The 24,792-nt window shown below is 45.0% G+C and overlaps 2 protein-coding genes across 31 annotated transcripts in view; one reads left to right on the top strand and one right to left on the bottom strand.

Moving 5' to 3' along the window:
* Positions 1-2,477: 2,477 nt before the first annotated feature.
* Positions 2,478-4,763, top strand: UQCC5 (ubiquinol-cytochrome c reductase complex assembly factor 5). Its single transcript, XM_079794516.1, has 2 exons — positions 2,478-2,855; positions 4,608-4,763. The coding sequence occupies exons 1-2, from the start codon at positions 2,705-2,707 to the stop codon at positions 4,697-4,699; spliced, it is 243 nt and encodes an 80-aa protein (XP_079650642.1). The 5' UTR covers positions 2,478-2,704; the 3' UTR covers positions 4,700-4,763.
* Positions 4,764-15,655: 10,892 nt separating this feature from the next.
* PBRM1 (polybromo 1) overlaps positions 15,656-24,792 on the bottom strand; it is a 134,287-nt gene continuing 125,150 nt past the window's right edge. For 21 of the 30 annotated variants that reach the window (XM_079795194.1, XM_079795204.1, XM_079795197.1 and 18 more), the window contains 4 exons: positions 22,956-23,111; positions 20,019-20,089; positions 19,691-19,907; positions 15,656-18,464 (listed from right to left, as the gene is read on the bottom strand). In XM_079795194.1, the coding sequence (XP_079651320.1) occupies positions 18,292-18,464; positions 19,691-19,907; positions 20,019-20,089; positions 22,956-23,111 (617 nt within the window). In that variant the 3' untranslated portion in view covers positions 15,656-18,291. The remainder of the gene's footprint in view (positions 18,465-19,690; positions 19,908-20,018; positions 20,090-22,955; positions 23,112-24,792) is intronic. The other 9 variants (XM_079795207.1, XM_079795214.1, XM_079795209.1 and 6 more) reach the window with 1 other exon arrangement.

Here is a 24,792-nt window from a genome sequence, read left to right on the forward strand (position 1 = left end):
CGCGCAGCTGAGTTCTCTGCGCCCCCCTTAGGTCGGTATGGCGGCGGTGGCGCGCCTTCTGTGCCCCTCTCGGGAGGTCGGGGGGTCTAAGAACAGCCGTTCCCGGGAGGCTCCGGACGAATGGGGCGCAGCGGGTCCACCCGGCCCCCGTCCTTTCTCCCTCCTCCATGCCCGGGTCTTCCCGCCCCTTCCTCCACCTCTAGTCCTCCTGACCTCAGCTCCTGCGCCCCTCCCCCAGCCCCGCTGTGGGGTCCTTTTCTCGCCTCGGGCCCCTGACCAGCTCTGCCCGCGAACCTGGGGTCCCTCCCACCCCGTTAGCGAAGAAAGAGCCCTTACCGCGCGCTCGCTCCGGTGCCGTCCGCACGCGTGGTGAGGCCCGCAGCGCAGCCGACGCGAAGCAGCCCCTTTTCTCCCGCCCTGTACCTCACCCAGGTGACCCTCTTTAACTCTGTTTACCCCTTCTCTCCCCGCCCTGTACCTCACCCAGGTGACCCTCTTTAACTCTTTTAACTCGGAGCAGGGCTGGGTCTTCGGCTCACTGCGCCTGCCAGTTCCGACCTCAGCTAATGGCTGCACCGACAGCCCCCTCCTGGCTTCCCGCGCAGGCCCCCTCTTGAGATGCCTTGGTCTCTTCTAGCAACGTCGCTAGACTTTCCAATGAAATTCGTCTTTTCTGCTTGGAACCACTCTCCACCTTGTTTCTGCCGTTCAGATCCGTTTTCTAAGTCCGCACGTGTATCAGTTAATGCCCTGGGCCCTGAGGAGACCAGACCAGCTCGGGTGGGCTGTTGGCGGGGAGCTGGCCATCTGGACACTTTGTTTCCCAAGGGTGTGATACATTTGAACGTCCACTGTACCTTGGCTGAAGACCTACAATGTGTCAGCCCCTTGGCCAGGTGCTGATGCGGGATGGAGGCCCAAAGCTGCGCCCACCCGAGGGATTCAGTGAGATTGGTGGGCCCTGGGGAGCTGGCCACAGTGAGCTTCATCTGGGCGGGAGATGGGCCCCCAGAGTCACCAGGAGGAACGGAGGGAGCACGGAGTGGGGCCGTTGGACGTGTTGGCCCCAGAAGGCAGGATATCCAGGCAGCCTCTGGGGCAGGGCTGCTCAGCCACAGACTCTGACCCTTTCCAGGGGCCCTGCTGTCATTCTCTCTTTTCCAGCCTGTTTTTGTAGATTTTGTGCCTATATCACCACAAACTCTCTTCTTGGGTCTTAGTTTTCATTTTATTTTCTTTGATTGTCTAATAGTTGTCTCCCTTCTCAGAGATAATGAGGTGACAGCTTCATTAAAGACCTCAGCAAACACAACTCAGCCAGAGGCTTTCAAGTCAGATCTCTGCTTCTGCCTGGCTTAATCTCAACCTCTCAGTTCTCCGTCTGGAAGAGGTGATGATGAAAATAGAGGCGAGGTCCAGTAGGCTTCGGAATACATATAAAGAGCTAGGGTTCAATAAATCATCATTATCATCATATTGCAGCTAATCTAATTGATCAGTTATTATACTTCAGGCACTGTGCTAAGTGCTTTCTTTATTTGTATTATCTCTAAATCCTAACAGCATCAGAGGAAGGTCCCCATTTTGTGTAGCGAATTGAGGCACAGACTAAGGGACTATGTGCGGGGGGGGGGGGGGGGGGGGGGGGAACGTGGTTTAACAAAGCCCATCCACGTTGAACCATTAAGTTCTTCTGTGATTGTGAGATGATGCATAAAAAGCACGTACAAGTCCCTGCATAACGGTAAGTGCCCCATACAGGAAAGCTTTTCATTAATTTTAGGGTCGTTTGTCGCAACATGCTTACCTAGACTTTTGTTGTGATGACAAAGTTCAGCTTTCAACAAGGCATATTAAATTCTGTTATTTTTAGCCAAAACCGGTTTGGCTCAGTGGATAGAGCGTCGGCCTGCGGACTGAAAGGTCCCAGGTTCCATTCCGGTCAAGGGCATGTACCTTGGTTGCGGGCACATCCCCGGTAGGGGGTGTGCAAGAGGCAGCTGATCGATGATTCTCTCTCATCGATGTTTCTAACTCTCTATCCCTCTCTCTTCCTCTCTGTAAAAAAATCAATAAAATATATTTTAAAAAAATAAATTCTGTTATTTTTAGAAGTCTGGTCACCGTTCACTGACTCCGAAATAAATGCAAGGCGTTCCCTAATTGCAATTATATTATGGTGCAGCACACGTTTAGTCCATCAGAGGGTCATCACTTCCATCAGGACTTAAAGAAAAAAGATGGCGGTGACAGAGCACGGGGGGCGGGGGGCGGGGGAGGACGGCCGCCGACTCCCAGCACTAGCTTCACCGGGAGGCCCGGGTCCCCGCCGGCCGTCGCCACGTGGGCGGTCCCGCCCCCTAGCCCCGCCCCGCCCCGCCCCGCCTCCGGAGCCGAGACGCCTGCGCGAGCTCCCCCGCCGGGCTCGACCTCACGGAGCACGCGCACTCGGCCGCATTCTACGGGCGAATCCCCGCGCCTTGCCGTGCTCTGATTGGTGGATCCGGAGCTCCGCGCTGGGCTCCTGCAGACCTACCCGCCTGGAGCAGAGGCCGGGCCGTGATGGCGCGGTGAACTCGACCGCTGGGCTCTACAAGGGCAGGCAGGACGGCCTCGCCGCCACCCGGGCGCTGCAGTCCAGGGTCTGAGGCAGCTCCCGTCGGTCCTGGTTCCTCCGTACCCCTCTCCGCGGCCTCGGTTAGGCATGTTTTCCAGGGCCCAGGTGAGGCGGGTTCTGCAGTGGGTGCCCGGAAAGCAGCGACTCGGCGTCTACAGGTTTCTGCCCTTCTTTTTTGTCCTGGGAGGAACGATGGAGTGGATCATGATTAAAGTGCGCGTGGGCCAGGAGACCTTCTGTAAGTGGGCATGCAGCAGCCTCCGTTCCATTTCAGGAAGGCAGGAGGTGGCATAGGGCCCTTTTTCCTGGGGGATCGTCATGCCCAGGTTGCAGACCGCTCCTTCCACTCAGCGCTGAACTGTTTTTTTCCGCGTCGGGAGGGCAAGTGCGGTTCCCTGCCCTGGGCCCTGGAGACCCACCCGGGCTCACGGGGTCTCCTGTAAGCGGGGCAACAAAGGCACTTGGGCGTCAACCCTGAGACCTTGCTCACGCGTTGAAGGGAGTGCACGGGACTCCACTCAGGACGCCCTCCTCTCCAGCCCGCCGGTGACATTGTGTGGGCCTAGGGGACAGACTTGCTCACCACACGGTAGACGGGGGTAGGAACGTGGGGATTCATGGAAACTCCTGCTAACCGGCCAGTCCTCTCTGGGCTCTGTAGTCCAAACCCTGGAGGGAGCAGGTCTGCCCGCTTAGCTAATTACCACTGTTTTCACAGGCAGGTCATTGGCACCAGGGCCCAGCACTGGGAAGGGAATGCCGGGCGCTGCTTTGCTGAGCATTATAGCTCCGCACAGGCTAGTTCGCCTCCTGACTTCATAGGAACAGCGCCATTGAGTGGGAGAAGTTGTGTGGGGAAGGCAGGGAAGTGAGGGAGGCTATGCTTTATCCTTAAGGGGACAGGGGTGTTGCCTGGGACAGGATAGGGTCAAGGAGCCGGAGCTAGATGCTGTTTTCAGGGACTGAAAAGGAAGGCATGGAGAACAGGTGCCAGTGCAGAGAAGATGGTGGCAAATGGCACAAGCCCTGACGGAAGAGGGTGGCGAATCAGCAGTCTGGAAAAGCAGCAGCTGAGAACAAGGAAACTGACCTCAACTCCCCACCCCAAGTTCCTTCCCGGGTGTGGGAGAGGGAGCAGCAGAGAGCCACAGCTCGGGAAGTGCCTTTGAGGGGACACGTTTTAGTTAAGAAGGATGATTTCAGAGAGAGTAGAAATTGTGGGGGATACGGAAGTGCGGGAAGTCTTAATATCTTAAATCATTGCTAAGAGGTATGCTAGGATATGATCCTGTCTTTGAAAGTACTTTTTTTCCCTTAAATTCTCATCAGAGGATATTTTTTTCATTGATTTTTTAGAGCGTGGAAAGGAGTGGGGAGGGAGAGAGAAATATCGATATGATAGAGACACATTGGTTGGTTGCCTTCTGCAAGCACTGTGACCAGGGCCAGGGATTGAACCTGCATCCAAAGTACGTGCCCTTGCCCGGAATCAAACCCCAGACCCTCCAATATGCAGGCCAACACTCTCACCCCTGAGCACACCAGCCAGAGTGAAGATACCAACTCTTACCCTGCTATTGAAGTCCAGAACTCCACTGACATAGCCTCATTTAACTCATGTTTTAAATTACTTTGGCATTGAATCCATGTTGAGCCCTAGCCGGTTTGGCTCAGTGGATAGAGTGTTGACCCATGAACTGAAGGGTCCCTGGTTCAATTCCAGTCAAGGGCACGTACCTCGGTTGCAGGCTCCATCCTGGTCCTGGGAGGCAACCAATCAGTATCTCTCTGTCTCTCCCCCTCCCTTCCACTCTCTCTAAAAATAAATGGAAAAATATCCTTGGGTGAGAATTTACAAAATAACCCCAAAAAACATTGTTGAGATTCAGATATAGTGACCAACCTATACTACTGGTTAAATTACTTAGATCTTAGTATTTTTAATTCCTCAGTTTCTTAAAAACCTAAGTAAAATTTTTGTTCAATACAGATGATGTCTACCGTAGAAAAGCCTCAGAAAGACAGTATCAGAGAAGGCTGGAAGAAGCATCAGAGACTGAACTTCAGCAGTCAATAAAGTGAATATGAAATTTTTCTAGTTTCAAATTCTTTAAAAATGTACATTCATTAAAAAATACAGTTGTGTTGGGCGAGTACTTTGTGAAGTGTATGATTGTCTGACCACTGTCCTGTACACTTGAAACTAATCCTACCTAATAAAAAGGTACTATGCAAAAAAGCATCACTCCGCTATGCCCACGATTGGGCCAGCTGGAGGCTGGGGGGCGGGACTCAGGGTGGCCTATCCGGCCGTTGAGAAGATCAAGATGGCGGTGCCCAGTCCGCTCAGCTCCGCTGCTGGAGTGTCCAGCCTGTCGGCAGGAGCAGCGAAGCTGGATCCACCTCTGGAGGGGTTTTTGATCTGCCCCCAGACACGGCAGTCAGAGCCAGGACAGCAGGGCATGGCGGCTTCCGCGGCAGCGGGGAAGCCCCAGGCCCTGCAAACAGAGCCGGGCTGGGACAGCAGGGCCTGGAGGCTTCCATGGCAGCGGGGAAGCCCCAGGCCCTGCAAACAGAGCCGGGCTGGGACAGCAGGGCCTGGAGGCTTCCATGGCAGTGGGGAAGCCCCAGGCCTGGCAGACAGAGCACACTGCAGGGCATTGGGGCTTCCTTCACATGGCGCATGGGGAGGCCGGCAGAGAGCAGGGCATGGGGGCTTCATCTCCATGGCTGCAGTGAAACCTCCAGGCCCGCAGAGAGCAGAGAACCATGGGCAGTGGGCCTAAGCCATCAGTAGGACATCCGCTGAGAGCTCCTGGATTGTAGAGAGTGCAGGTTGGGCTGAGGGGCCCCCCCGTGCACAAATTTTGTGCACCGGGCCTCTAGTCCTATCTAATAAAAGAATAATAGGCAAATTGACCATACCTCAGCTACACCCACAAGCCACGCCCACCAGTCAATCAGCGAGTGTGCAAATTAACCCAACCAAGATGGCTGCGGCCATGGAGCGAGCAGGAGGCTTGGCTCTGTTCAAGGCTACAAAATTTCAATTATAGAAGATAAATAAATCCCAGATACCAGGGCCTCCGCTTGGGTTGCTGAGGGGCGTGGCTGGCCTGCCGGCTCCCACCCGTGCACCAGGCCTCTATCCTATCTAATAAAAGAATAATATGCAAATTGGCTGTCACTCCAACACATAAGATGGCTGCCCCCATGTGGACACAAGATGGCCAGCAGGGGAGGGCAATTGGGAGGGACCAGGCCTGCAAGGGAGGGCAGTTGGGGGCGATCAAGCCTGCAGGGAGGGCAGTTAGGGGTGACCAGGCCTGCAGGGGAGGCAGTTAGGGGCAAACAGGCTGGCAGGGGAACAGGCATCAATCAGGCTGGCAGGGAAGTGGTTAGGGGGTGATCAGGCTGGCAGGCAGAAGTGGTTAGGGGCAATCAGGAAGGCAGGCAGGCGAGCAGTTGGGAGCCAGCAGTCCTGGATTATGAGAGGGATGTCCGACTGCCCATTTAGGTCCGATCCTACCTGGATCAGGCCTAAATGGGCAGTTGGACATCCCTCAAGGGGTCCCAGATTAGAGAGGGTGCAGGCTGGGCTGAGGGACACATGCCCCCATGCACAAATTTCATGCACCGGGCCTCTAGTACAAAATAATACTGAATATACTAGTAAACTGAAAAAAAAACACCAACAAAACAAAAAGCTGGCGTAGCTCAGTGGTTGAGTGTTGACCTATGAAGCAGGCAGTCGCAGATCAATTCCCTGGTCAGGGCACATGCCCAGGTTGCAGGCTTATTTCGCAGTGTGGGTGTGAGGGAGGTGGCCAGTCAGTGATTCTCATCATTGATGTTTCTATCTCTCTCTCTCCCTCTCTGAAATCAATTAAAAAATATTAAAACAACACATTGCTGCCCTAACCGGTTTGGCTCAGTGGATAGAGTGTCGGCCTGTGGACTGAAGGGTCCCAGGTTCGATTCCAGTCAAGGGCATGTACCTTGATTGTGGGCACATTCCCAGTAGGGAGTGTGCAGGAGGCAGCTGATTGATGTTTCTCATCGATGTTTCTAACTCTCTATCCTTCTCCCTACCTCTCTGTAAAAAATCAATAAAATAAACAAAAAAAAAAAAACCACATTGCTAACATCCTAGCAAGTTCCTCCTTTCCTATGCACTTATGGATGGTGTTCACCTGGCTCTAAGGTCTGCATCGGAGAATTTGAACATGCTTGGAAAACTGCATCCCATATTTTCTACTTCAGTGACATTTCTGTGCAGACTACATTTGAGGGGAGAATTAAATTTGAAGCATAAAAAACGTTCTTAGATACCTAGTTCATGCTAGGCAGTTTAATCTGGAATTTGCATTCTCTAGTTGCCAGGAAATGGCATTTCTGTACATTTGGCAAGGAGAGGGATCAGGAGTTGTGTTTGATACAAAGACATCTGAGTCAGTTTAATTTCATTCTGACCACCTTCAATAAAAGGTGAATTATTAACCGTAGAGAGGCAGCTTTACATTTATAATTTCCATAGCTATTCCTGAGGTTTTTTTTAATATATACATTTTATTGATTTTTTTACAGAGAGGAAGGGAGAGGGATAGAGAGTTAGAAACATTGATGAGAGAGAAACATTGACCAGCTGTCTATTGCACACCCCCACTGGGGATGTGCCCGCAACCAAGGTACATGCTCTTGACTGGAATAGAACCTGAGACCCTTCAGTCCGCAGGCTGACACTCTATCCACTGAGCCAAACCGGTTAGGGCTATCCCTTAGTTTTCAATTGTTTTTTGTCATATACTGCACTCAACAACCAAAAATAAACTGGACAACTTGTTAGTATTTTACTGCAACACATTTCATTGTATTCAAAAATTGGCAGTCTGAGTAAAAGAAAATGACACATCGTTTTAATGGTTGACTACAACAGTTTAGTTCTTACAAAAAGAAAAATGAAGCACAGTGGATGTGGCTCAGTGGTTGAGCATCGTCCTATGAATCAGGGGGTTAAGGTTCAATTTCCTTACTTGGTCAGGGCACATACTCGATCCCCAGTAGGGGGTGTGCAGGAAGCAGCCAATCAATGATTCTCATCATTGATGATTCTCCTCTCTGAAATCAATAAAAATTATTTTTAAATAAAAAACAGGGAAAATGAATATAATTACATAATAGCCAATATCCTACTAGAATAATAAAAGTGCATAACTGGTTAATAATGACCTTTAATAAGTATTGAATATTATTTTGTGACAATATTAGACAAATATATAGGAACCGTTTTTCTTGAATCTACTAATGGTAGATTTTTTCCAGTAGGCAAGATTTTTTTTTTTAGAGAGTGGAAGGGAGAGGGAGAGACAGAGAGAAACATCGATGTGAAAGAGAGACATCAATTGGTTGCCTCCCGCACATCCTCAATCAGGGCAGGGAGCCTGCAACCGAAGTATGTGCCCTTGACCAGAATCGAACCTGGGACCCTTCAGTCCGCAGGCTGATGTGCTATCCATTGAAACAAACTGGCTAGAGCCAAAGATTTTATTTTTTAAATATATATTTTATTGATTTTTTTACAGAGAGGAAGGGAGAGGGATAGTTAGAAACATCGATGAGAGAGAAACATTGATCAGCTGCCTCCTGCACACCCCCTACTGGGGATGTGCCCGAAACTAAGGTACATGCCCTTGACCAGAATTAAACCTGGGACCCTTCAGTCCACAGGCTGATGCTCTATCCACTGAGCCAAACTGGTTAGGGCCAAAGGTTTTTTAAAAAACAGCTCCAGCCCTAACCGGTTTGGCTCAGTAGATAGAGCGTCGGCCTGCGGACTGAAGGGTCCCAGGTTCGATTCCGGTCAAGGGCATGTGCCTTGGTTGCGGGCACGTTCCCGGTGGGGGGTGTGCAGGAGGCAGCTGATCGATGTTTCTCTCTCATCAATGTTTCTAACTCTTTATCCCTCTCCCTTCCTCTCTGTAAAAAAATCAATAAAATATATTAAAAAAAAACAAAAAACAAACAAAAAAACAGCTCCATTGAGGTATAATTCCTATCATGACCAAAATTTCAGTCATCATAAATGTTCCAATTCAAATTCAAATCTAGTTTTAGGACACTACTGTCATCCCCAAAGTTCCATTGTTCCCATTTGCAATCAATCACTGCCTAGACAACATGGTTCTTTCCCAGGCATGTGGTAGCTCTCCAGCAGCAAGCTATGTGGGAGACTCACGTTGCCTAACGTTTTCTCATTTTAGATTCTCCCAGTTGTTAGGTTGAGGCATGGACATGGACCGGCCCCACAGGAGGGGAAGTCAAAAGCCGATGCATGCAGCCACAAGGTAGATGGTGACGCAGATAACTGGTGCCTTCCTGGACCCCCAGCCCGAGGCGTAAATTCCACACCGCTCATGCCCCCCCCCCCCCCCTAAACAGCTGTATAAAGGAAGTACCGACACTCCCTTTTGGCACAAACTTCTCCGGCCCCACACTCGGACTGGTGAACCTCCCCCTTTTAACCGGCCAGACTGTCTTTTGTTTCCTGCGTCGCGAATCTCTCATTTGGTGCCGAAACCCGGGAGGGGCGAGTATTCCATTTGACCATTCACGGTCTGGGGTACCCCCCCTCCCATCTCGTGGATCAAGATCTTCCTGCCTCTCCCCCCGGCTCGGCAGCGTCAGTGGTTAAGTCCCAGCCCGTGCTGATTCTTGGTGGTCGTTTTTCCGGCGTCTCTGCCCGTAAACCACAGCCCGCGTCAGAGATTGCCTTCCAGGCTTAGCATTCTGGGCCCCTCCAGGAGGGGTTCGGAACCTTGGGAGGCAGCGGAGATGTTCCTGCCACCCCTCGGTTCTCCAGCCTTTGGCCTCCGTTTTCTGGACCCCCTTCCAGGAAGGGGTTCCTGGATCCCGGGAGGCAGTGGAGCCGTCCCTGCCGTCCCTCCGTCCGTAGCCTTGGCTGAACGACTGGGACGCTGGTCCTTGAGCCCTGGCTACTGACCCGGGTATTAGACATGGGTAATAAAAAAATCTAAACCGGATCCTAGCACACCTCTAGGGTGTCTCCTCACCAATCTGGCTAAGCTAGGCCTGTCCCAGGATCTGCGTCCTAAACACCTCATTTACTTCTGTAACGTAGCATGGCCTCAGTATGAATTGGGATGGGTCCAGATGGCCCGAAAACGGGACTTTGATTTTAACATCCTCACTGACCTCAGTAATTTCTGCTGGCAAACCGGAAAGTAGCCCTTTGCTCCCGCCCGTCGCTTTACTCCTCATGTTCCACTCATCAGATCCTCCTCGAAGTCTTCTTCACCCCCTCAAACCGGTCCTCAGCCCCTTTCTCTGTCTTCTGACTCTTTCGACCCAGCCGATCTTTCATCTCCACCTCTCCCGCTCCCGCCGCCCTGCCTTCTGCTCCCGCTCTTCCTCCTCCTCCTCCTTCGCCACGGCTGCCCCTTTCCCAGCCGGCGGCCGCCACTGCAGGTGCCACCACCGCCGCCTTGGGCCGAGAGCCAAGCAGAGGCCACCGCGCAGCGCGAGAGCCGCCCGCCCGCCACCCCCGCCGGCCGCTCCAAACAGCTGAGTGAGATTTCTGTTTGTAGAAATTTTGGTTTGCTCTTCCCTTGTGTATTGTGAGCAGCCGCCATGTTGGCCGCATGGCTTGCCGCTCCCATGAGGGCCGTCATCCTGAAACAGCAAGGCCCACCCCTCTCTGGCCACATGGCTTGCCACTCCCATGGGGGCCGCCATCTTGAAACAGCAAAGTCCAACCCCTCTCTTTGAATAAAGTTACTGAGACCTCCCACAGCCTGACCCCGTGGGCCAGGCCTGGTGTGGCCGCCCACCGCTGCACTCCTCCTCCTCCTCCAGCCCACGGCCCGCCGCCTGCTCCGCCATTAGGCCCACTGGTATCTATTCCTTTAATTTTGCTCTTTGGCCCGTCTCATGCGCTGTTTCACTAGTTTTTTGCAGAACAGAATGCAGGCGTTCACCAACCAGAAGGTAGGAGAGATCTATCTGGCCTTGAATTCAGAACCTAGAGACACCTATGTCACCAGAATCCTTGAGACCCCGGGTAGACGCCCCTGACGACGCCCGCTCTCAGCAGGAAGTAGCTACAGAAAACGGACCTTCACCCTCTGACCTTGCCCGGACTCTTAATTTTTTTTTAATATCACCAAAAGCCTGGAATGATAGATCCTCCCTTCCCCCAACTGGTGGGCGGAGTATGATGTAACCTGTGTCTGCAGCCGGGATATTCCCGAGACACTGAACCACCAATCAGCACGTGCCGAGTGCCCTGGGCCCCACCCCTTCCCGTTCCTCCCCTCAAAAGGCGTGTTCACCTCTGCACGTGTTGCTGTTCTCCCCTTGCGAGACAGCCTGGCTGGGTCCTTCTCCTTTAATCCTGGCTTTTCTACCCTCTTTCGTAATGAATCTTGCTCATTAGTGCGGAATAAACTTCCTCTTTTAACTTGTCTGGGTCTGTGACTCCGTTTCCTGTGCCTCGAACCTTACACCAGTTAAATCTGACTGATGCACGGCTTGTCTAAATCAGGACTGCAACACCAGGGTAGCAAAGTTGTAGGTTTTCCTAATTCATTTCTCTCCATTTTGCCGCTTTTAGTTGATAAAATCACAGACTTCCTCCTGGCCCCCAAATTGATGCTACATTCTTTCTGGCATTAAAGCTGCTGGGTTTTATGTTTTTGCAATCAGACCCACACTGGTCAAGCCACTCAGTTTTTGCCACTGAAGTGGGTGGGGGCTGAGAGACTGAATGAAAACAGCCCCAGGTAATAAGGCCACCGACTTGCTGTTCTTAACCAAAGTTTGAGCAGTTTTTCAAGAATAAAATGTTCCCAATTTGTAAAATAAATACAAATAAAAATGTACTTTTCAGATCTCTTACACAGAACTGCCTTAACAAAGAACTTTTTTCATTTTCCTATCACTGCTTGAATACTTACTTTCCTGTGTGAAAATTATTTCCTCCTAAAACATACCTCTACCCACTGAATGAATCTAGTCCAGGAACTATTTCCTAAACAATTCAAGGATCAATCAGGATGCCTTTCAGTGCAGCCTGAATTCTTGGTGAAATTCTTTAGGCAAAAATTTTAACTTTACTTTTTTGCAGAATTCACATTTCATCACGGACATAAAAGTAAGATCTAAGTAAAATTTGATGCAGACAAGATCACTGTAACCAGAATAATTATGCAGATTACATTTGTCAGCTGCCACTTTGTAAACATTTTGCTAGGGTGCTGGGATTCCTGACATTACTTGCTCTTGTGAAACCCTTCCCTTGCCAGGCTCCATTAACATGCAGGGGCTGGACCTCCTGGAGAACGGGGGTGGGGTGGGGGTGGGAGACAGGCTTCACACGCCCCTCTGTGATAAAAGACATTGCTTTCAAACAGCTGCTAAATAAAGATAAAGAGGCTGCTCTTTCCCTAAGAAATGTAAACGTCACAGTGTAAAGCAACCATAGACTTTGGCTAAATCGTAGGCTCAGTCTATTGGTAGAGATTTTGTAATTTGATCCAGAATAAGTTTGGGTCAGCTGATAGAAAATGCAAAGGCATCTTCCCATGCTTGGATAACCATATCCTACATCTTTTGACACAAGAAAATAGCTACATATTAAAGAACACTTGTTTCAAAATAGTTTATTTTTTCATGAATAAGAAGCAAATGATCTCTATCACAAACACATCTCTTCCTAAACTGTTTAGGGGATTTTTCTAATTTTAGTCCATTTATGTTAGAACCAACTCAGTATAAAGAGCCACTGATTAACTCATTAAAGTACTACCTGAAGTAAACTCAGAATCACTGCCCAGAGATGGAGTGTGAAGACCAGTGATGATCGCAGCCCCAGGGAGAGGAAGGTGGTTCTCAGGTGCACTGGCATCACCTCAGGAACTGCTGGTGAATCTCACCTCACAGGCATTTTACTGGTTGGACTGCGGCATAAGAAAATTGTGGTATGATACAATTATATGGCCTTATTCCATGTTCCTCCACCTCCTGATTTAGAAGTTTAGTATTTGCTACATATATAGAATATTTAACACACATATTTTAACCTTTTACAAAGAATAGTTGTAAATATTAATAAAATAATCTAATTCTATGTCTGCTGTGGGTTCCTTCCCTGGCTCACCTTCCTGACCCCATCCTAGAATCACTAGTCTGAAATTTGTGTTGATCTTCCCTAGAGCTTTCTCCGCCTCCACCCCCGCCCCACCACCGACCCATATATTTTATTGATTTTACAGAGAGGAAGGGAGAAGGAGAGTTAGAAACATCGATCAGCTGCCTCCTGCACGCCCCCCACTGGGGATATGCCCGCAACCAAGGTACATGCCCTTGATCAGAATTGAACCTGGGACCCTTCAGTCCTCAGGCCGATGCTCTATCCACTGAGCCAAACCAGTTAGGGCGAGCTTTCTTCTTTTTAAATATATATATTAGAGCCCTGGCCAGGTAGCTCAGGTGGTTAGAGCATTGTCCTGATATGCTAAGGTTGCAGGTTCAACATCCCTGGTCAGGGCACTTACAAGCAGCAAGCAATGAATGCAAAAATAAGTGGAACAAATCACTGTCTCTCTCAAATTAATAAAAAATGTTTTATTAACACACACACACACACGAGTGCTAATTTACTGAAAGGCAACAAACCTTTGAAGATGACAGGTTAATTTCTGACTCCAAGGCAAGGAGACTAGCAAAGCAATTACTGTATTAAATTTAAGATACTTTCAGAGCACATTAGTTTGGATGCTAGAGAGTAGGGATGGGGAACATCTGGCTCTTGGTCCGTATAAAGCCCAAGAAATCGTTTGGTCTGGCCCTGCCAATAAATCTATGAGCTTTTTTCATAGCAATATAAATTTATATTAAGTGAATTATATTAAGCAAATGGTATTATAAATGTCCAAATGGCCCTTGGCAGAAAAGGTTCCCCATCCCTGCAATAACTTAAAAATTAACTTTGTTAACCAAGTTGCAAGCTTTCTTTTTAACTTTGCTTCAAAAACTTCTTTGTTTTGTTAACCCTCTCCCGAGGATATTTTTCCCATTGATTTTTAGAGGGGGGGAGGTATAAAAGATAAACATCTATGTGAGGGAGATACATTGATTAGTTGCCTCCTGCACATGTCCCAACTGGGCCAGGGAACAAACCTGCAACCAGGCACTTGCCCTTGGCCAGGAATTGAACCCAGGACCCTTGGGTGCAAAGGCCTGATGCTCTACCACTGAGCAATACAGCCAGGGCTCAAAAAAACTAACCCTCCTAAGGAATATGACTCTACCCCATCCGACACTGGAATGATTTAAGAGAACTTGAATGAATTTAAAGGGCATTGTGCCCTGGCCAGTGTTCTCAGTGGTTAGAGCATTGGCCCAAATACCAAAGGGTCATGGGTTCGATTCCTGGTCAAGGGCATGTGCCTGGGTTGCAGGTTTGGGTGTGTATGGAGGGCAACTAATCGATATGTCTCTCTCACATAGATGTTTCTCTCTACCTCCCCCCCTTCCACTCTCTAACAAAAACAATGGAAAAAATATCCTCAGGTGAGGATTAACAAAACAACAAAAAGGCATTGCTCTTATATGCCAATTATAGGACTGCAGTGCCCCCTAGTGTCAACTACAAGGCAAATATTGAATAACAACCTCCCCACCCCCAATACTCAATTTAGAACGACAAGCCTAATTAGCAGTTATTGCTAGAAATCTACCTCCACTGTAGTGCTGTGGAAAGAATTTGGGCTTTGGAGCTCCACTTTATCATCTGAACTGATAAAATACCCAAGTTAGGAACATAGTCACTTTGTTCATCTCGCAGTCCTTTTTTGGAAGTTTTGTCTAATCTCTCGGATATAAATTAATTACATTAATATCTTTTTGTAAGTTTGATTTTTTTTTCCAACTGAATAACCTCTCTTTAAAACAAAATGCACTTGGGGAACATGAGGCTTTCCAAAGAATTTCCCTCCTAGAATATTATCAATTTTTTAGTCTTCACACATGTGTGAAATTTCTTGCCATTTTTATGTGTAATCCAATGAATACATCTATTTTTGGAATAGAAATAGTCTGTTAGGTTCTAAACTTTCCTTCAGCTGACCTAGCACACTTCCAACCAAAAAGAAAGAGAGTAATACTTGGCAGTATTTGTTTGCTCATAGTGTTTAGTTGGAATGTTTATACAACACTGATCCAAAATATACTCATGAGCAAAGATGTATGCATAGCCCTAAGCTCTTAGGAGAACAGAATCACAGGGATTTGCAAAGTGATATTAGAGGAAAGCAGTTGGTTGATTTTACCAACACTTTCTATTAAAAGTGTGGTCATGTTTTAAGAGCTTATAACCATACTAGAGGCCCAGTGCATGAAATTCATGCATGGGTAGGGTCCCTAGCAGCCGCTGGCTGCTGGCCGCTGGCTGCTGGCCGCTGGCTGGGGCCTCCCTTTCCTGGCTGCCAGTTGCCGGCTGGGGCATTTCTTCATTCCGCACTGCCCTCTGGTGGTCAGCGTACATCATAGCAAGTTATCGAACTCCTGGTTGGTCAAACTCCCAAGGGGACACTTTGCATATTAGGCTTTTATATATATAGATTAAAGACATACCTGGGACACATCTCTTCTGACCACAAACAACTGACTATTTGAAACGGGTTATACTGCTTTATGATCTAGGACATGCTTTCCTTACCTTGTGCAATCAGAAACTCTTTTTTAATTTAATTTAATTTTATTTTGCAATCAGTAACTCTTTAATTTTAACCTAAACCTGCATTTCTGCCCACCCTGAGGACAGCAGTGTGGCTACTTTTGGCTTCTGTGTTAATGCGCCTGAGCCCTGGACCAGTGTCTGGACACTGTGAGGAGCTCTCTTCCCCTAAATTAGCAGCGGTATCCCTGTCAGCACAAAATCAAGCTTTGCAGGGGTTAACCTGTTTGAAGCTAACATCTGAGACAAGCTTTAACAGAACAACCAAATCTGGTTAATCCAAATCACTTTGCAAACTCCATTTTTATTTGGATTAAAAAGCTTTAGATGAACAAACATATGATACATACATGTTATAAGTCTAGTTACCACGTAAAACTCTTTTGATACAGATATTAGAATAAACCAAGTTTTGATATAGAAATTAGAATAACCAAGTTTAAATCAAGTCTGAAAATGTTCAAGCTCAAAAGTCAACACCACCAATTTGGAAGTTTTACACAGAGAAGCATCTCCTCTCAATTCTTCCTCAGAGGAAGACAAGGGTGGCTTCAAAAACAAAACCATTAAAGGTCTTTTCAATCAGTTGGCTGACGTATTATTTTAAACCTATAGGTTTCCTCCACACATATAAACAAAATTCTTTTCCACATGAACTTATATTTTGAAAATACTTAGGCCATTATGCTTTCTAAGCCATATCACTACAATTCCTAAAACTCGTGGATAAAAGGTGTATAGTTAACTTGTACTTTTTTAAATGAGCAAAGAAATTTTTTTTGGAAGATGGCTGACCTCAAATCTTATTTCCTAAATATTAACTGATATTCTCCAAGTTAATATGCAGAAAGACATGATTCTAAAATAAATTATATTTTTTAAAAAGAAAAACTTAATTAGGGCCTGCCTAGTGGCCCCCTGGCCCGACTCTGCACTGCCTTAGGGACGCTCCTGGCCGGGTCTATGGTTCCGACAGCACCTCCAGACACTGGGAAGGAGTCCGGAGGAGGAGTGCTCTGGCTTCTAATGCCCCATGTAGCCCACAGTAAAGTTTTTAGAGGCTTCCCAAGAAGTCTCATCCAGACCTTAAAAAGGGAAAAAAAAAATGGACACAAGAAATAAATAAATAACTTAACCAAAATTAAATTTCAGGTTCTTTGGTGTAATTCAAGGATGTCTAGAAATAAAATAATCTGATTGTATTATACAGTCCATGATGATTCAATGGCCCAAATAACCAGGAACTGAAGATTTCTTTATCTGATTCAGTTTAACAATAAGGTACTGATATACTATTGCAATACATTTTTTTAAAATTCAGAATTATTTAAAATACTTGATGCAAACTGAGATCCAGTGGTTGACTATAGGCAATTAAGTTACAAGGGCCTCCTATGTAGATAACAAGAGACTTTTATCCATTCTACACACTTTTGTCCCCATGATTTAGTAAGAATGGTAATGAAATATCCAGGTACTGAGTCATACCAGACTAAAAGAAAAAAGTATCCTCTGAAAGTCACTCTTTCAACTTACAAACAGCAGTAGAAGGTCAACCACAATGGCAACCACTTTGCTACAATAAAGCAGGTTTCCAAAAACCCTAGAAACACTGATCCACATTTGCTGCTTTTTACCTGTCTGAGCATCGTACACTGCCTCCACATGTTTGTTTTAGGGTCATATAAGAGACAGGGTCATCAAACCCAAGTGTTTAGGATCTGTAATAGTCTTTTTCATGAGCATTTTCTTAAATTATGATGCTCTTCTCTTGAAATTTAAAAACACAAGCTGAATTTTAAATATTTTAGGAAGTTTTAAATTTCTGGTTGAGAATTACAATGAAGAAATTTAGAAGAAAAAAAGAAAGCCACATCTGACGAGGAAACAAAGAATACTAAAACATTTGCATATGCAGGCGGTCTACCCACTTACAATTAGGCCTCTGATGCAGCTCATATCTAGTGATGCACTCCCTTTGTTAGTTTAGGTATTATGCTGAAAAATAAATCACCTCCATGGACGCCTCAATGCTTTCTTCAAGATGAACTTCAAATTTTTTTTCAATGTAAGAGATTTAAAATTTTAAATCATCTAACACATATAGGCATTAATTGTGAATTATTATAAATAGATCAAAAGTACCCTTAAACTTACCTGCCAAGACTAAATATAATTCAGGGTTGTGCACATATTCTACAAAAATAACTGACACCACAGACATCTAACTCAGCTCAAGAAGTGCTCTCTCCAGGTGTCCGGGAGACGCACCAGCTGCAGAAAGATGCACAGCACTGACTTCAGATTTCTGCAGCGAGCCTCTGAGTTCATAGAGCAAACGTGCCATGTCTGCCAAACACGTATAACCTAAATAACAATCTTTCACTTCACCTGTAACACACTTTTTGTGAAAGTGGCTTAAGATATTCAGGCACATGAAACAGACACAAGTACACTCCCTTCTCTAAGATGTAAACTAGGACCAACTTCACATTTCATTGTCAACTTAAACTAATCTGTAAACTCGTGTGTGTGTGTATTTTTTCACTTTGTTCTTTTATAAAAACAAAAACCAAAAAACCCTAACCCAAGACAAAACCTTTGATGGTTTCAGTTCCATGGCAACAAGTAAAAAGATAAAACTCCAAGTCTACACATATACAACCAATTATGAAACTGGTTTTAAACGAAGGAAACGTATGCAAAAAATCTTTGTATATTTGATAAAGTCAACTTAATATAACAAAAACAAATTGAAATAGCTTATTAAAAGTGTCCTTATATAAAAATGGCCTTGTGATGTACAGTAAAATGCAATAAAAATTATCATCCTTTGTTCCTCCCCCCACCCCCTGCAACTATGTGGCTACTATTCCACAAAACTTGTTATGCTTCTATAAAAGAAACGTAATAGATGTGATTAAAGGTTTTCTAGATTGTATGCTTGGCGAATGTTGAGGGTGTCTCGGAGCATCAAATCCCGAAGGCGCCAGAGGGCATCTGCCATGGTGGTGTGAGCCCCTTTACTTTTCAGCCAGTGAGAGGGTAGGCGGCTCTCTTGTTCTTTTGACAAATGGACATCACGCCTTCGAGCTGAAAATTAAAGTGTAGACAGAGGAATATAAATAGGAATTTTAAGGTAACAAATTTTCCCTCAGTCCTAAGGTTTGATAGATTAGAACATAAAAACATAATGATTTATTAAATATTACAAATTTTAACTCTGAAGAATATTCCCAAGCAAATTTCTTATATAATTTTATTAGACATCTTGGTTTTTAGAAAACTACTTCACTTAGGCATGAGACTACCTAACTGGGGATGTGTTGTTTTATGCTTTGTATTTTAGAAATTACCTAATTTATAATAATGACTTCACCAAAGAGCTGTACAAACACCTAAAAGATTAGGTTATTAATATTTTGTTGTAGCCACTCCTGATAATTAATAATTACTTCCATGTGAAGAGAAACTCCTAAAAAGGTAAATGTGAAGAAAGGGAAAACATACCTACTACTCTTATAAAAGAAACCAAATTATCAAATTTGGTTTAGAAATAAAGAGTAGAAACTTCAAACTTCAAGAGACTAGGCAAGTTATTTTAGTTTGTACTAAATAAGTCTGTTGAACTAAATGACTAACTTGATAGGTTAACAGAAACATATTTTCTAATATATTTTTCTCTTTTAAAAATTGAGGTGAGCCCTGGTTGTTGTTGTTCAGTGGTTGGAACACTGGCCTGTGCACTGAAGGGTCTTGGGTTCAATTCCTAGTCAAGGGCAGGTACTTAGGTTGTAGGTTTGATCCCTGGAGGTGTGCCAGAGGCAACCAATTTACCATGTCTGCCTGCCTGCCTGCCTGCCCCCCCCCCCCCCTTTCTCTCTCTCTCTCTCTCTCCCACACACACACACACACGCCCCCATCCCTCCCTTCCACTCTCTGTAAAAATCAATGGAAAAAAGTATCCTCAGGTGAGGTTTAACCACAAAAAAAATTGAGGTGAAATAACTTTAATTTATTCAAATGTATCTATGTTTAATGTCCAAATGCCTAAAATAATAATTTAAAAAATTCGAAATATACTTAAAAAGATGACGGTGATATTTATGACAAAATTAAGCTTTGAGATTCAGCAAAAAAATTTTTTTCAAATTGTGATGTTAATATACAAAGAAGCTTCAAACCCCTGTATTAAATATACCATTTATTTTACTTGTATAAGAAAAATGGGTATTTGCCCTGGGTTATAATATGGCAATAGCAGAAGAGGGCTTGAACAAAGGGTGGATTTCATACTTAGTGAGAAGGACTCTCCTTACCTGCCAGAGTCTGGTCCCACTTGCTAATGCTGTTGGACTCAGCACTGAGTCCTTCAATGTATTTCAGGTAGGCCTCTGAGTGGAGAAGCCGTTGGGTCTTCGGTGGAGGAGCCACAAACATGGGCGTTGTTGGCTGCTGTATAACAGGGGGGCCGGCTGGATGTGGGCCAGGATATGGAGGTGGTGCCTGCTGTCCTGGAGGCCCCAAAACTCCTACCTGAAAGAGCACAGACCACATAAGGAGGGAAAAAAAGACTTAGTACATGTTTTAAGAAAGAAAATAATGTGAACTCTGTCAAGTCCTAGAAAATCCAACTGGGAGGCTTACCTGCTGTCCATACGGACTTCCGCCTGGTGCTGGAGTCCCTACCATAGGGGCCACCCCTTGGTTCATTACACCTGTAATTCAGAATGCAGTGTCTCAATCAGAGGCTCTGGTTGACATGACTGAAAAACTACTGTCTGATAAGAAATTATGCCATTTATAATGCAAGCCTATGGATCTCTCTGCAGTTGAGTCTTTGTGGATAGGAACCTTACGCACCCAACACAGGATGTAGCATTCAAACAGAAATTCCTATTGTTTTTGTTTCCTAGGTATTTGACAATGGTAGTTCAACTTGTCAGATGTGTATTAATTATTCATGGCTTAGAAATTATTTGAACCCTGCAAAAATTCTAGTATTTCCCTAGGTAAGCTTTACTCAGAATGCACCTATATTTTTAAGGTATTTTTCTTCTGACAACACATTCTCCTGTCCTGAAGCCTGTGTTTAAGTTCAGCAGTAATGGCATTCAATCAGGCTCAGCAGTATGCAGTGTGGTAGGATATAAGGACACAGGGAAGAGGCTGTGCAAGTGCATAGTTAAATGAACTCTGTGGAGGTTGGAGGCACATCCTTGCTGTCCCCTCACAGGCTACCAGCACCTCTAGTTCTGACTGGAGTTACTAATGTTGGCTGAGAGAGGACTCTTCCATCTGATAGACAGCACTTTGAAAAGGGCTATCACTTCAAATGCAAAATGAAGGAAAAGAGAAAGATATGATCCTACTATATTTGAATATGTATCTGATAATAATTTTGTAAATTACTCTTGGTGACTCCTCATAAACAATTCTGTCTCACAGGTACTAACTGATAATAATGAGATGTCCTAAATTTAGTATCTAGGGTTATTTTAATAATCTCAGGACCATCCATTTACTGTTCTCTAAACAAAGAGATACAAGAAACCCGTTTCATTAAAAACTACAACAGAAATCCTGGTGAGTTGTTGTTTAAACCTGAAACAAATCCTACTGGCTGCATAAAAGGCTCAAGAGGAGCCAACTTCATATTCTATATAGTTCCTTTGGATTCAAAATGTTAATATTTTGACCAGGCAGAACCAGCCCAATATTCTAAGGTTCAGAATTACTAAATGCTACTTCCAGGAGGTATGAGACATTTGTTAGACAGAAAATAATAAGTAAAAATAAGCTTTCTGTTCACAAAGCAGGAATTTTTATATTTCAAGTACTCAGAAGGGTAGGTACACCTGGATCACCATGATAGGATCCTAATGATTATTTATGAATGAATGAAGAGGTTGTCGTGGGTAAGCTGCAACATATTAATAACCCCTACCCCCTGCCTCCCACTCACTCACCAGACTTAAGATTCCACAACACAGTGGGCCTCCCTGAGCTGCCGGTATCAATCTTTGTAGAGCAGCACAAACAAACCAGCAGACCCCTCTCCTTTCTCTATTTACAAATGCCATGCTAGGGAGCAGCAGGTGAGAATGTGGGCCAAATCCCCAGAGGAGTTCACCGAATTCTCCTCTCAAAGCCTGATCAGGAATGTGTGGATGTAGGAACTAAGAGTGTTTCTTCCCTGTCTCCTGTCTCCATCAGGTGTGTTGTTCCTTTCAAACGCAATTTAAAATCTGAAGAGGAAAAGGCAAATAGCAGTGCCCAACACCCATCAAAGATATCTGCTACCTACACAGTTCTGGCCTTAGACGTGTTTCCCACTGAGTCCCATGTGTACTTAAGAAGTCAGCTCTAACCTGGTCTGCTGACTCAGTGATACACTCTATGCCAAGATGAGAAGGCACTGAATTAAGGCCAATTCTATTTTGCCACATGGGCACACCCATTTTATGACTGACTTCTGCTGCAACAGCAACTCACACACAGGTCACCATTTACATAATGAAGCATGTTCTCCCACAAATATTTCCTCCTTTGGATACATCTGGATCAAACACTTTTGTGGAGTTATGACCATTCTCTAGTAAGTCTCTAGTAATAAGAGTGTGGCGGGAGGCTCTAGGCCAAGCCACCATGTTGACTCACCCTGCACATTGCTGGGTGTACCCTCTGAAGCATCCTTTGGAACTCTTTATAATCCTATGATCAGTAGGTCCAATACTGGTGTAAGCAAATCTAATGTTGTTACATTTTATCATCTGGGCTGAGCCTTTAGCTTTTATTTTGGATAATGGACCAAATGCAATTCCAAGTTGTCTTAAAATCACAATCCCTCCAACCAGATTATAGCTAAGGGTCAGTTCTTTTGAATATGATGATAATTAATATGGGAACTTGTGATTTTCCTTTCATAATAAACTTTCAACTTACTAATTAATTATAAAGTTACAGTGTAGCTAAAGCTGGATTTCATTTATATGTTTCTATGTAAAATAACTTCTGAGCTTCTGTCCATAGACAAACCAGTGTCTACAGTTAGTAGAGTGGACTATGTTGTTCTTTAACATGTTATGTCATGCTTCTTAGGGAACTCAGATACAGAAAACCAGTGCAAATTTGTTCCCTCCCTCCTTTTTGTGCCTAAAAGGACTGACTGAAGGATTTCTGACGAGTTCCACATTAGTGACTTTAATTCCTTAGAAGTGCTAATTGAGAAGCAAGAGATACAGTAGGGACCCTATACAAGATTCTGTGAGATAAGAACTGAATCAGAGGAAGTAATGCACTCAGGGGCAAAAAGTGCTTTTAGTGACTCTCAACTAGCAATTTGAGAAATTTATTATATGCCCAATGTCTGCTAAATCTGGTTTCTGCTGTGTCCTGTGCTGCTGCTAGGCATCCAGTTGCTCTACACACAGGACAGACCCTGCTGCTGACATCTCTGGGGTTCTCAGTGTGGGAAGGCCTGCTCATAACAGGCAGGGAAGTGCCTCCTAAAACAACTGGTTGAGAGAGGAAAAAGAGAACATAAAGATGAGATTAATGAGTGAATGAGGATGAAGTTCTTACCGGGTGGTGGGATGCCCGGGAGGCCGGGCACACCTGGCGGAAGATGGTGGGGTGGAGGCCCCCCAGGGTGAAGTGGCTGCATGCTGCCCATGCTAACAAGGCCATCAACTGGGCCCTGCAAAGGTGGAAGGCCTGGCGGATAGCCACCCATCATGCCTTGAAGGACACAATAAATTTCAGACATGCATCATTAACATGCAACATGAGCTAAGTAATAACAAACCTCCCACATGCACTACTAATGAATAAAGCACCCTTAGTATTGCATGATACAACAGCAATTAGTGCAATTATTTTGTTGCAAAAATGAACAAAATAAAAAGTTATAAATATGAAACCCAACATTTCTGGATGAATTAGTACTTAGTATATTATTACTTGTAGTTATCTTTCCTGGGATAAATATACTGTATGTTTTCAGGTAAAAATAAAGAGGAGTTCCAGTAACAGCCTTCCCAAGGTCATGATTATTGCAAGCTATTCAGAGTGACCAGTTCTGCGACTGTGTTTCTAATTGAACAGTAATAACCCCATCATTCCACTCTGCCCACACTCATATGCCTATCATGGGTACACACGAGGGGAAACTGGAATGGAGGAAATGAGGTGCACAGCCCTGATCACAAAGCATGGTTCTCCAGCTTGTGGGAGGATGGCAAGGATTTTTCATCCACTCCTCCTCCCTTCTAGCCTCACCACTGTTTCTAAGAATGGATCATGCTAGAGCTTGACTGACCAACCACTAAGAGCCATCACAATGTCTGATATTTCATCTTTAGATCTCAAACAAGTTTAAAATAAAGATCAAAACTAAACCCTCCCAAGTCAACCTAAGTCCAGGTCACTCAAAGCCTGCATGCAGACCTTAGGGAGGAATGGCTGGAGAATCAGGCTCTGCTGACATGAGAAAATGCCAATTGTCATCATTGTCTCCACGCTCACAAATGTCCTCACATAAACCTTCATTTAACAGGGAGCATTTTAAATGTGGTACAGAATTTCTGTGAACAGTCTTTTACTCCTTTATTTTCAAAGTGCATCTTCACATGACAAAATATTTTCTGCTGGCTAAGGAAGAGTTTCAAGAAACAAGTATTTTTGGCAAAAGGAGCGAAAGGAAGAAAATAATTTCAAAATGTCAAAGACTCACCTATCAAAAGACCTTTGAAGCCACATGACATTTTTTTAAGCAAGAAAAACAACTTGACTTTTCTAGGATTTGAAATGATCACAATGAACAAAACATAATACTCCCCCCCAAAATGCAATCACCTTTGGCCACAACTTCTTGCACAGAGGGAGGGTTGAGGGACTGGTGCCAAACCTCATTTTTATAAAAGACTCTGTAGAGAGACTCGGGGAAATAGTGGAAAACTCCAGATTCTAAGAATTTTACTCTTTGACTTTCCCTAAAGAATTATTTGAAAGGTATTTATTTATAAAAGTTTAGTCTCTTAAAGCTATAAAATTAATGATAATTCTTAGATTCAGCCTGCGTCATGAGTTACATCTAAGCTGACTCAAAAACGTACAATTATATGAACCAATTAAAACACATTTTAAATAATACTTCTATACACGAAATAGGATTATGAGTTTGTTTTTAAAAATGAGGGTTCAGAGAGTAAAAACTACTTTGAACAGACACCATCACCTTAAACATGAGGAGATCCAATGTTGCCAAACTGCCTTTTAACACCACCACCAGATATAGCTTTTAGGGAATTTAAGAATGTTAGGAGACTTTGCTTTCAATTACAAAAGCCCATCTGAACGCACCCTTCACGGGCTGAAGTTGAAGAAATTAAGAACTGAAAGACATGACACTTGTCTTCAT

This window comes from Cnephaeus nilssonii, assembly GCF_951640355.1.
Source record: "Cnephaeus nilssonii genome assembly, chromosome: 17".
Classification (NCBI taxonomy): Eukaryota; Metazoa; Chordata; class Mammalia; order Chiroptera; family Vespertilionidae; genus Cnephaeus; species Cnephaeus nilssonii.

Excerpts from the sequence above, each read along its gene's own strand:
- UQCC5 (XM_079794516.1), top strand. The coding sequence starts at position 2,705 with ATGTTTTCCAGGGCCCAGGTGAGGCGGGTTCTGCAGTGGGTGCCCGGA. Across the intron at positions 2,856-4,607 it reads CGTGGGCCAGGAGACCTTCT|ATGATGTCTACCGTAGAAAA; the intron begins GTAAGTGGGCAT and ends TGTTCAATACAG.